The 13,848-nt window shown below is 38.1% G+C and overlaps 1 protein-coding gene across 4 annotated transcripts in view; it reads right to left on the bottom strand.

The window, feature by feature from the left end:
• akt3 (AKT serine/threonine kinase 3) overlaps positions 1–13,848 on the bottom strand; it is a 219,739-nt gene that overhangs the window by 10,738 nt on the left and 195,153 nt on the right. For all 4 annotated transcript variants that reach the window (XM_062974929.1, XM_062974934.1, XM_062974932.1 and 1 more), the window contains 3 exons: positions 8,541–8,755; positions 4,881–4,968; positions 249–351 (listed from right to left, as the gene is read on the bottom strand). In XM_062974929.1, the coding sequence (XP_062830999.1) occupies positions 249–351; positions 4,881–4,968; positions 8,541–8,755 (406 nt within the window). The remainder of the gene's footprint in view (positions 1–248; positions 352–4,880; positions 4,969–8,540; positions 8,756–13,848) is intronic.

Raw genomic sequence — 13,848 nt, 5'->3', positions numbered from 1 at the left:
AATGTTTAAAAGCCCTGTTAGAATTGCTCTTTGACATTTATATGCAACTCATATGAGAGCAGGTGCTCTAGTACCTTAACAACGTTTGTTACATGCCTCTACATTTTAATCTTAACCTTTACCCTAAGTTTTACCCAAGGGTCATCTCAAAATTCATAATTTTGATTCCAAAACCTGCTCTTAACTTATACTTGAGGTCTACATACATGAATATATATGCTTCTCCTGTCTACTACTGAGATACTCACACTTTTCAGGTGGTGTTATTGTAATAGTTTGAGCTGTAAACTCTTCATCAAAATATCTCGTGTCTGTCTCGGATGTCACTTGAGGTTTAAATGGAGGAACAAGCTGAAGTGGGGAAGAAAAAAGAACATATTTGCATATGAATATACACAAATTAAAACTAGGAATGTAGCAGTGGCACCAGAATGACTCTAAATTAAAAGTCAATTCATGTTTGTGAGAAATCAGTCTATTTTCATTGCTGTTTCAACTTTCATTTCATAAAAGACAAGCGCAAGTTGCTCACCTGTAACTGATTTTTTTTCCCAGTGATCATCTATGCCCTTAACACAATGGGTTTTGTGCCTATGCATAAACAACAACCAGAACATTCTGGAGATCAGGAGCTTAGCAGGAAGCAAATGATATAACTATATATCGTAATAAGTTGGCATATGACTTGAGGTCATCTGGTGGTGAAAAGGAATGTTCATCTACTGTTATGTAGGAGAGGTTGCAACTGATAAAGTAGAAGATGGAGAGGAAGACAGTCCTCATCAGAAGAGATATCTAGTGGGAGTTACTGAAAAGTAGGAGTCGTAAACGGGAAAATCAATGATGCAGAAGAGTCCATAACGGCAGTAGTTTGTATTAATGGAACCAATCCAGGGGCCACAACTAGCAAGAGGCTAGAAAGAGATGCTAAACAAACAGTAACAGTTTCAACAAAAGCAGTATAACTGAGCTGGTCAGGCGAGACTGGTACTGCACTCATAGAAATGGATTGTAGAAGAGATGGAAAAGAAACAGAAGCAGTAGTTGTAGTACAAGGACATGGCAAATGAAATTGAGAAAGAAGACAGAGAGGAATGTCAATATATAAACGTCAATATTCAAAGGGTATTACATATGTAGCTGCCACGTTTTATACTCCCACTCAAATGAGGCCAGAATCTCAAATGAAAGCTCAGTGTTTTGATAATTTCCCTTTCTCTGATACTAGATTTAGTTCCTCCCCAAGCCCAGCACAAGAGAACAACTACAACATCCTTTTAAAAAAATATACAGGCAGTCCTTAAGTAACAAACAAGGTATATACAAGATAAGTTCTGTAGGTTTGTTCTTAAGTTGAATTTGTATGTAAGTCGGAACAGGTACATTTTTAAGTGTAACTCCAGCCACACATATACATATACATATACATATATGCTTTGAATAGCATAGGGAAGGGGGTAACACCACTGTGGTGTTTGTTTTGCTGTCTGGGCTCTGGTTCAAAAAAATTTCACCTAACTTTTTTCCCCTGTGATAATTGGATTTTGAAAAAAAAAATGGATTGTTGTTAAAACAAAGATTGGTGATAAAAGCTTCAGTAGACACCTTTTCTTCCTGATAACTCTTTCCCTTCCAAGGCATAGATTTCTCTCACTTCCTATCATCTCATCCCTGTTCTTAACTATGAGTCGTTTGTAAGTCGGGAATTTGAAACCTGGGGACTGCCTATATATTAATTACTCTTACAGAAAGTATTTCAGCCTAATTTCTCGTGAAGATCATTTGTCCTTCTCAAAAGTTTTCATTGCTAAAGTCCTAATGCAGTTATTTCTTAACGTCATAGATAACTGATATATTAATCCTATGGTAAAAAGTCACTGGAGATGATACAATTCACTGAATAGACGACTTCATTCTTTGCTCCTGATTGTACTGAACGTGTTCTCAATTGCTGAACATGTATTTACAAGGAAATACTTCACTTCATTGCTTAACAGATACCCATATTTACTCGAGTCTAATGTGCCATCGAATCTAATGGTCACCCCAATTTTCAAAATGCGCAGTGGCGGAAAGTGCACTCTTTGTAATTTGACCAAAAAAGGTGTGCATTACAGTGGCTGCAGGCTTATAATTCCTTCTTTAAATACAAAAGTGTTAGAATACCAAAGCTATCAACAATGAAAAAGAAAACTTTGGGGTGCATTTATGCTGTAGAATGAATCAACTTTAATTGCTTTGGTTCAATGCTATGGGATCCTAGGGGTTGTAGTTTGACAACATTTTGAGCTTCCTCTACCAAAGAATGCTCATGACTCACCAAACTACAAATCCCAGCATTGCATAGCATTGAGCCATAGAAATTAAATTAGAGAATGGCGTCCCTCAAATAGGAGCTCCAGGTGCTCCTGAAGTAGCTTACCCCTTTTATTTAATTATTTACGATATTTCTATCTCATTTTTCTCAACCTTGAAGAGGACTCAAGACAGCTTTACATATAGGCAGCTATTTGATGCCTTAAAAACAACACAAATTAAAATAGACGTTTAATAGAATAATAAAATACAATTAAAACAATTAAAGACATTTAAAACCATACAATCACAAATAATCATATAATCCACAAGCATAATCGGGGCCATTCCTATAGTCATTACACATCGATCCATATATATTTATTTCACAGATTCTCCAAAGGCTTGGTTACAGAGTCATGTTTTTACTCTCTTACAGAAGATCAAGATGGAGGGGGCTGATCTAATATCACTGGCAAGGGAGTTCCATAGCCAAGGGGCCACCATTGAAAAGGCCCTGTCACTCATCCCCACCAGTCGCACCTGCGAAGAAAGCAGGACCGAGAGCAGGGCCTCCTCAGATGATCTTAAATTCAACAATGATTCATAGAGGGAGATACGTTTGGACAGTACGGATGTATTTTGCTTTGGCACTAAAATTATCATATTACACAAATCTAATGTACACCCTAATTTTGGGAAGATAATTTAGGAGAAAATGTGTTGCCCCAGAATTTGAGACAGGACTGAGCCTGGGATTTTTAGTTTGTTTTTAATGGCAGGGCTTAGTTTTGGAATATCATATATGAAAAATGAGAAAGTCATTATGGATGAGCCACAAAATAGGTTCAGCATATAGCATATTTAGAGCTATACTAAGTAAATTGATCATCCAGCAGAGTCAAAGGGGTCTAGATGGCCTTGGTGGACCATCTGGGCTATGTCCTGCCATGGGTTGAAGATGGAGTGTGTGGCTGTCTTTGGGGCAAATCCAAAGCATCTGCTCCAGACTGGCCCTGAATTAAGAAGCCTGCGTAGATGAGACCGAAGTAAGACTTCGTAAGCATCCCTGTTTTCTGTATGTAATACAGGACTAAAGTGTTATTTTTAAAAGAAGTTTTAGTAAGTTGGTTTGGGCAAAGGATGAGTCCAAACACTCAAAACAGGTACTAAAGATCCAGAAAAAGGAATATCTGCCAGGAAGGCAAAAATATGTCTGGAATCCTTTACACTGAAAAGTTTCCATGGAAATATACAACACAAAAATAAAACAATGAGCTAAAAATAATTTGTGACATGATGAATTACACACACACATGCATATTTCCTAAAATGTCACAACACTGAATGAAATTGTTAAAAAGTTTTTCTCAGTAATAGGTAATTCACACACTTCCTTTTTGATGATTACATTTGTTTTTCAAGGGTTATACTATTCTTATAAATTCTAAGAGAGTAATATATAAATGTATTTGCAGAACAATATTACATAATAGATCATTTCCCACCACCTAGGCATTCTAGGAGGAAATTTTATCTTGTAAAAGCTGTTTTTGTGAGGAATATATGGGTCCAGGTTTATTAAACCTTATAGGCAGGTTGTAAGAATACTTCTCTATAAAATACTGGAAACAGATGAAAGTGGCCATTGCACAATCAAAATGATCCTATTTGTAAACAGTTTCTTATTGATATCACTCAAAAACATTCACACACATGCAGCCCTCATTAGAAATGCCAAATAATGCAAATCTCTGAGTCAGTGGGAGGGACTAAATCCAGCCCTCCATGACACATTAGTAAGAATTTAGGGGTATGCATGTCTACCTAGCTGTTTCAACATGACAAATGTAGAATATTTTTAAACAATGAAATTAAATAATACATTCATAAATATCCTATTAGTTTTGTCCTTGATTAGGGCCTATATCACCATGAAATTCAGTTAAGCACTCAACTGAGCAAGAGAGAATTAAGCACAAACATAATGCATTTTGCTTCAAACAAGACAGACAAAAATGCTTATCCTATATTATCGTGTATAAGTCTAGAAATTTTAGTCAAAAAATCAACCCAATTTGGTCAATTTGAGTATTGAATTTTACCTCTTACAAAAAAGGGAACCATCTCATTCTCTGAGTAGAGTGATGAAATAAAAGTTTTGTCCATTCTGTAAGAACCTAAAAGAAGCACCAACCTGCTCTACTTACTCCACCATGTTGCTTTCTGGATTTTTAAAAAATGTGTTTTGAATGCCTGAATGATAAAATGGCAGCAGTGCCCAGGGTCAACTTGGTCCCTGAGACCACATTGGTGGTTTCCTCTCTTTATGGAATAGTCCTCTATTTCTCCATGGGTCATACAAAATTTCATGTCTAAGTATGTTTAGGATCTCCAAAGAAGCCCTCAACCTATACATGAGGTCAATTTATACATGAGTCTATACAGTACTTTTCCATGGTTTTGCTAATTTGAAGAACTATTTAAAATGTTTTAGTAACACTATTTCTCTTTTGTATTAAAATATATAAAATGTTCAATATCTTTAGAAAAATGTAAACAAGTCAGTGTCAGCCCATACCTACCTTTTTATCATATACATCTTGCCAGTTTATTCCAGCAAAGAAACTGTGCCGCATAATTTCTTTAGCGTCGTCTGGTCCTCCACCAAGACTATTTGAGAGAGAAGTATAAATTATGTAAGTCATATTACTTAAAAGAAAAAGGAAATAATGTTCTTTTAGCTTAAACATTTTGATTTTTAGTATCACCACGAAAACAGAAATCTATTCTATAAAACATCAACAAGTTGCCCACTTAAATGCCATTATTCAATTATTGAACTGAATATCATTCCAACTGGAGACTAAGTAATTTTAAAAATTAAAATATATGCACCCAATTTTACATGTCTTTACAAACATGGCTTGAAATTAATGCAATCCCACCTGTATTGGCTACAACCTGCTGTCCAAATAGTGTAGAAATTGGAGAAGAGTCATATAAACATATTTTCATAATTTATGTTGGTCAGCATTTCTTAGAAGATGCATAATATGCACTTTGCAGTGGACAAAGATGAACTATAAGGAAACACGAAGTACCGTACTACCACTTCCTATTCCACTTGTATCATATTGCCTAAGACTGCTCCCAGATAAAAGCAGTTTTGTAAACATGTCTGTTTTCCATTACATGAGCTCATATACAGCTACAACAATATTTACGAATTGGAACATAGATTCTGACACACAATAGTTGAAAGACTAGAATTTTCAACCAACCTCTTCTATAACATTCTTTCTATTCTGTTAGCTCTTAAGTCTCAATTATGACTTCCTCCAATTTTCTCAACATATTATTTTACCTTAAATGCTTCCTTTTACTTTGCAATAATCTTTTTCTTATTTTATTTTTATGAACTTTCATTCCAACTTCTCCCTTTCAGCAGAATGAGGTTATCTATCATAAACATTTTGACATTAGTCCAGAAATCATCTCATTGAAAAATAAATGAAAATCAGGCCTTATTCCCTTTTTAATTCCCCCATGGAGATATGTTATTTGTAGTTTATTCTATTTACCTATTATTTTATGGCACTTTTAATAATTCACCCATATGTTTAAGGAGCAGAGTACATACATATACACGTGTGCACAAATACAGACATGTGCTTATAAAATATTTATTTTATATACTGCTCTTCTCCCCCGGGGGAGAAGTCAGAACGGTTTGTTTCAACATCCACTTCGGTTCAGTCAGTTGGAAAGAGATATCTAGTATTGCTTTCACTTGACATATTTAATCTGGAATTGCTAGTCCTTGCCCACTAATGCTGGGATTAGGTAAGATTGCCCTTTTCAAAACAATAGATTCAGAGAACTGCCTTCATTGAAAGGGTAAGTTTTAGCTATGGAGGTAGGAGTCTTATCAGAGGAATAACATGAAAGAGGGAGAAAACATCTAGGCACACATATGATATCTGCATTTTCCTCACATACTAAACAGCATTTTTTAGGGAACAGATTTTTAAAAAATCATTGGAAGAAGAACTTAACTTGTAACCCCTTTCCACCTAGTACTGTAGTTTCAATCCAAGAACCAATTTTAAGGAAGGAAAGCATTAAATCTCTTGGTATCTTATTGAATTATGCCTATGTATTCTAAAGCTTGAAAAAGGTAAATGCACAAGAAAGGTCAGCATTCAAGCCCCTCTGTGTTGTCTTTTTCAGCCTTCCACATATAATGTTACGAATTATGGGTTCCTGTTAAAAACCCTATAGAGGATAATCGAGTTGCCAAGATGGAGGACTCAGAATGCATAATAAAATGGTGCTGAAAAGCAGGCATTCTGTCTTCACACACAGAAGCAGACAAGGTGAATCTGCTGACTTGCAGAGAACTGAGTCAACACAATAAGGATGATCCCCTGATAAAGAAGAACAGGTCATCCTATTCAGCCTTGGGAGCCAGAAGGTAGTTTATAAACACCAGAGAAACTACATGACAAGAGGCACAACATGGATGTATAAATGAAGGGGCGTTCAAAGCTCAAAGGTGTGCCAGAACACATGTGTAATCTGTTCACCCATCACTCCATTCTACAGCCTGATCAACTTTAGAAGAGGGGGGTCATGTGTGTATTTGGACAAGGGATGTGTGTTTGAGGCCTCTTGATACCCGAAAATATGTCCAAATAAATATTACATGCCTAGTTAAGTGCATTTAAACCCAGATCTGGTGTCTACTGAGTTATTATTTCAGTATTACTAAAGCTGGGGTAATTTTTTGCTTGAAATAATTGAAAAAGAACTAATTACCGGGCAAAAGCCACTTTTGGCAGCATAGAGAGCAATGTCCTGAAGAAGAGAAAATTCTCTATCCATTTGGGGGGGGGGATCTGTATGTACAGTAGAGTCTCACTTATCCAAGCTAAACGGGCCGTCAGAAGCTTGGATAAGCGAATATCTTGGATAATAAGGAGGGATTAAGGAAAAGCCTATTAAACATCAAATTAGCTTATGATTTTACAAATTAAGCACCAAAACTTCATGTTATACAACAAATTGGACAGAAAAAGTAGTTCAATACGCAGTAATGTTATATTGTAATTTACTGTATTTACGAATTTAGCACCAAAATATCACGATATATTGAAAATATTGACAACAAAAATGGCTTGGATTATCCAGAGGCTTGGATAAGCGAGGCTTGGGTAAGTGAGACTCTACTGTACTTGGAAAAATCAGGAATTAAATTGCTGGGGGGAAAGGCTAATAACTAGACATATGCGTGAAATTCGTTTCTACTATTCTTCCTGTTTCTGTCGTGTCTTCCATTTATTTGGAAGCATGAAACAGGAAGCCCCCTCCTGACATGGAAATCTGCTCGACACAAAAGCCTGTTTTCATGTCGAGCTGAAATAGCTTCCTTGCCTGCATGTAAGGCAGGCCTGGTGCTAGGCTGCAGGCATGCTCCAGGCCTGCTTACAGGCCCCGTCACACACACTCTCCAAGACTGTGGCAGGGCATGTGTGGCGGCTGGCAAGGTGTGCAGGCAGACCCGGAGCATGCCTGCAGCTGAATGCCTTACTCTAGAGGAGCAACAACAGGTGCCAGAATGTAAGAAGAATTCCAGGAAGGGGAGGCAGTGGGTGGGAAGCCTCTCCCATAATGGCCAAAATTTTGAGGCTCTGATTTGATACCCCCCCCCCCACACACACACACACATACCTATTTTGGGAGACTCTTGGAAACGGATCGGGGGCCCAAATGTAAGCTGGGACATGAAACGGGGGAAGGTTTACCCCAAAAGCACAAGATTACTAATAACTGCAGGAATTCATATGATAATATGACAAACCCTTTATTATCCAGTGCTTTCTATCTGATCTAATTTTTTGTCATAATTTTAGTCATAATTTGTGAATATTTTCAAATGCTAGTATGGACTACTAAGTAAGCACAGAAAATTTTCGGGATTCTGACAGCTTCATTAGAAACTTCTGAGCCTGTAATGAGTCCTCTTCAGCAGAGACTCAGCATTTGTAGATTTAGAACACTTAATGAGCTCCAAATTATTCAGTTTCTAAGGAGGAGGGAGTTAATTACTGGTTTCCAATCCATAGCAAGAATAACTGTTGGTTATTTTCAGGTTATGTGCACTATTTCATAAAAATTGAATTTTAAAAATAAAATACAAATTAATGGAATGTTGCTTTAGAAAACAATTCATTCGGATTTACCGTTTATTTGGATCTTTTATCAGTAGACCTGAAAGCAGTGATTTTGCATCAGATGAAAGTGTTCGAGGAAATTTTATATCCTCCATTAGTATTAGTTCAAAAAGTTTTTCATGATCTTGGTTGTAGAATGGCAACCTGCCACACATCATTTCATACATGACAACTCCAAGTCCCCACCAATCCACTGCACGACCGTAGTCATTGTCTTCCAAAACCTAAAAGAGTAAAATGATGACATTAACATTTATTCTCACTTGTCTATTCTTTTAAAGGTAACTTTATTATGGGTATTGATTTTAAAGGCCTCCCATCATAGGCAGCTTTGCCAGGTCCTGTGACTGGGACTGATGGAGCTTTCCTTACTTGCTCAGCCTCCATTTCTTTCTGAGAACATAAGACATGGATGCTGTGCATTGCCAAAAATAGTACAAATGTAGGTTTCTCTAACAGCTTTTGTCTCAAGAGTGTGATTCGGGAAAGGAAAAATACACATATATACCTCAGTTATAACTGAATGTCACCTGGTGCCAGCATATTTGGGGCATGAATAAGCCTAATACTTCCTTCATTCCACCAGAATATGTTCACAGGCACACTGGCAGAACTAGGTGACATTCAGTTATAACGGAGGTATGTATGTGTTTTCCTTTCCCCAGTCACACTCATGAAACAAAGGCTGTTTGAGAAACCCACAGTTGTTCTATTTTTGGCAATGTATCTTCCTAGTATGTGAAATGAAGACATATTTCAAATATTTCCAGAAATGTTTACTTGAGAGTTAATTAAACACACAGTTTACTATAGGCTAGGGTACTTGAGCAGATAGAAAAAGTCCATCAGCAACATTAGGAAGAGGCATCTAGACCCACAGCATCTCCCCTAGAGCAGGGCTTCTAAAACCAGGGGTCCCAGCCCCAGTCAGGGTCCCCTTAGCTCAACGTTGGGGTCCCAAATAATTTCTGATATCTCATAGTGACTGTTTTAGACATTTACATGAATCTATTGTACAACACAGAAAATGCTTCAGCTATACTTCATAATAAAAAGGAAAATCACCCTGTTGACCTAGCTTTGCAAATGCTGATTTGTTATCAGTAAATGTTTCAATTTTATACGTATTTTATACTCCTATATACTGGGAATCACACAGAAATTTCTCAGAAATGGCACAGCATTTCTAATCATAGAAAAAATACTGCTAGATGAACGTGTGAAATATTGACAGCACCTAGGTAGTGACTGTGAATGTCATGATGCAATACCTAAGGGGATGTGGTAATAGCTGAATCATAACCATGTGAGGTGTATTGATTATTTGTTGGAATTTAAGACACAATTTAAGACCTATCTCTTCTGGCAGGCCTGCCCAAATAGTTTTAATGATGAATTTTAAACTTCCACTCTATGTCTAACTTTTGTTTTGTGTATTTTAATATGTATTTTTATGGAAATATGTTTTAATATATGTAATCTACGGAGTGCTTTTAAATGATTATGTGCTTTAGCAATATTGTAACCTGCCTCGAGCCGTGAGGAGAGGAGGATAAGAAATAAAATTATTACTACTACTAATACTACTATTTTTTCAAAGGGGATGTATCAGCCAGTGTCCCTTACTGATGACCTATCAGCAGGTGGCTATAAAAAAGGGAGGATAGGTTCCATCTTTCTCCTGTGTGACTTGTTGCAAGTATCTGTTTATGCTGTATGATTTCATTTATTTATCGTATCAAAAGTGAAACAAAGTTTTAAAACTTGGCATTATACTAAATGTTCTTTGACCAGTAGCTGGCCACTGGGAGTGCCTCTGGTGTTGCTATAAAAAGGTCCTCCATTGTGCAAGTGGCAGGGCTCAGTCTGCATTGTAATAGGTTGTCTGTGGTTTGCTCTTCTCCACACTTGTTGTAGACTCCACTTTGTGGCCCCATTTCTTAAGGTTGGCTCTGCATCTTGTGGTGTCAGAAGTCGCCCAGTCTTCTGTGTGCCCGGGGGGGGGGGGGAGGGGGGTCTCTCATTCATGACTTGAGGTTCCGGATTTTAGCCTGCCATTTTTGGACTCTCGCTTGCTGAGGTGTTCCTGCGAGTATCTCTATAGATCTTAGAAAACTATTTCTTCATTTAAGGCGTGGTCCTGAGATGTCACTGCCTTGAATCTTTCATTACTGGCTGCTACTTCCCGTGGATGTCAGGTTAAGCAGTATAATTTCTTCAGCGGTGTTGGGGTAGACAATGCAGTGTGTTTCATTAAGAGCGACATCCATGGTTTTAATGTGGCGAGACGTGTTCCACACTGGGCATGCATATTCAGCAGCAGAGTAGCAAAATACAAGGGCAGATGTCTTCCATGTGTCTGGTTGTGATCCTCAGGTTCTGCCAGTCAGCTTTCATATGATACTAGCTGTGCCCTGCCACGCGTTGCTGTGGCCAATTGGAATTGCACTGAATAGCATCGCTGCTTGTAAGCTAGGGTGCTTTCTATGTATGGACCTCCTTGCTTGGGCTGGTTGAATGGAACAGAGTGGCCTGATAGCTTCTAAACATGAGGGTTTTTTATGTAGGGGAAATATTGGTTTGACAGGTTGAAGAGGAGTGAGTAGTCTTGGTGGTTTGAAGCCTGGCTGCTTTCTACCTTGTGGAATTGTTGGTTGGCCAGGTCGAATAAGAATGAATAGTCTGAGTGCAGGAAGTATGAATGTTGCAATTAGTTACCTTGATTTGTATTGAATGGCCTTGGAGGTTCGAGGCCTGGCTGTTTCGTGGTTGAGGGAATCCTTTGTTGGGAGGTGTTAGCTGGACCTGATTGTTTCCTGTCTGGAATTCCCCTGTCTGGAATTCCCCTGTCTTCTGAGTGTTGTTTTGTATTTTGTGTCCTGATTTTAGAGATTCTATTGTTCTGTTTTTTTTATTAGACCCCAGTAATTATTACATACGATATACAGTAAAGTTATGTATTAATTACTGTTTTTACGAATTTAGCACCCAAACATTGCAACATTTAGTTTAAAAACATTGAGTACTAAATGGCAGACTGCCTTGGATAAGTGAAGCTTGGCTAAGTGAGAGTGTATTGTATTGTGTGTTTGGAGGGGAAGTGTGAATGTTGGCATTGGCGAGTTTGATTAGCACTGAATGGCCTTGCAGCTTCAGTGCCTGGGTGCTTCTTGCCTGTGAAGGTGTTGATTATTATTTTTGTGGTTGTGATTGTTTTTATTATAATTGAGGGGTAGAGGAGGAGAAACTGAAAGTAATTGAGGGAGAACTCTTCCTATGTCCCCCTCCTCCTCCTTCTGGCCCCCGCCCCTCCATACCTCCGTGGCGTCAGTGTGCCTTTTTGATGGGGCGACGTGGGCCAGGCCCCTCCCTTCCTCCCTCCTGGCTTTGTTTCCCTCATGACAATGAGGAGGAGGAGGCCCCGGAGGAGGGTGGCCGTGGAGGAGGTCTGCCCGCCGGGCCCTCTCCTCACTGTGTCCCCCGGCCCCGGTTCCGGCCAGGCCTTTCCGGAGGGCGGCGGCGGGGGGCTCTGTGCAGGCCTCGCTGTTCCCTCCTCCCTGGTGCCACGTTGAGGGCCGGTGGGTGAGGTTTTTTTGGCGGGCAGTGCCTTGGGGCAGGAAAAGGGGAGCGCACGGGAGCACCCATTGAGGGGAGGGGTGGGGGTTGTTCTGTCTGCGCCTGGGGTTCATTTTGGCCTAGAAGCACATGGAGCGTTCTTGTTTTTTGGATTTTTTAGGCCCCGTGGTGTTTCCTGTTGTCTATTTTTGTTGTATGAACCTAGAGGCGTGGAGGAGGGGTTGTGCTGCTAAATTTTGAGGTTGTGGGGTATGTAGTTTTGTTGTTTTGTTTGTCGCCAAGATTCCATCACTCTTTTATATATATAGATTGTTTCTAGCACCCACTTTTTGCTTGATATTCAAGAAGTGCTTCTGCGTATCCTGATTGTACATTTTGTATATATTGCCATGGTGAAGATTAAAGCCTCCAGATATTATGAATGTGAGTTTACTAAACAGTGCGTAGAAAAGGTCAGATGCTCGCAGCTGTACTCTGCTGAGACAGACTGAAGCATGGTTTTGCTGTGAAAGGACTGCTGTATTTTGCTTGCTTCTGGGACACTTGCTATCCAGAGTGCAGCAACTGAGCGGAGTCATAATTTGGAAACTGTAAATAATTTCACAAACCATTCCTGAAACAGAGGGGTCCCAATCGGAAAAGTTTAAGAAGCTCTGCTCTAGAGGACTGGAGAACTGGATTTTAAGGGATGCAGGAAGACAAGCAGAGCATGTATTGTTTTCATTTACAGGGAAGACATCACAAAACAATTTAAAATGATTTAAAAAACAATAACAACATGTTAATTAAAAACTATACAAAATACTAGAAAAATATCCAACTGGGAACACATCACTTTAAAAGCAAGAATCACTTCGAAACCCATCAAGGACAAGAGTGAGGGTGAAATATAACAATCAAAGCCAGGCCACTGAATGAAATAAATGCCCCCAGAAAGAGAGATCTTTCACGTGATATCTAAAAATGAATAGTTGTCACTAAGTAAACTTCACTGGAGAAAATACTATATAATTATGACACTATTGCAGTAAAAATTTGACTATTGAAATTGGAAACAATATTTATATTTTTGCTTGCATTTCAGTATATGGATTATGATAGACATATGTAGTCATTTCAATTTAGCTTGACAAAATAAATCTTTTGCAGCATCAAAAGAGAGATCTACAAAAATACTGTCTTCAAAAACTGAAGTAAAATTATTCTGGAGATTATTATTATGGCTAAATTTTATTATTTTAATGACCAAATGCTACATATATTTATTCAAAAGTAAGGTTTAGTCATTTCAGTGGTTCTTATTGCCTAGAACATGTACACAATCATGTTCGTAATTATTCCTTACAAAAGGTATATAACAGGATAAAATTTTGACAGTGACACATGAATTTTATCAGGATTACTGTAAAATACATGTTAATTACAATCAAAGTTTAATCCCCAAGTCCTTGTTTTGTTAACTCTGTCTTAGCAATCAAATATTTTTTTATTTTTACACTATTACAGCAGTGCATTTTTCTAGGTTTCCAAAACCACCTTATTCAACCTTCCCCATCTGTCACCATCTGCTTCTTTTTAGCATGTACTTTTTGTGTGATCACACAAGCATGTGAAAAATAACTAACATTCAGATGATTATCTGCTCATACATTTGAGGACTGGGCATAATAAAAGTGAACTGCCAAAAATGTATTTAACACTTTTAATTTTGTTGAGACCTGCATATGAGTGAAATTTGACT

Source organism: Anolis carolinensis, chromosome 1 (assembly GCF_035594765.1).
Source record: "Anolis carolinensis isolate JA03-04 chromosome 1, rAnoCar3.1.pri, whole genome shotgun sequence".
NCBI lineage: Eukaryota > Metazoa > Chordata > Lepidosauria > Squamata > Dactyloidae > Anolis > Anolis carolinensis.
The sequence above is the reverse complement of the archived record's forward strand: the minus strand, read 5'-3'. Positions and strand labels throughout refer to the sequence as shown.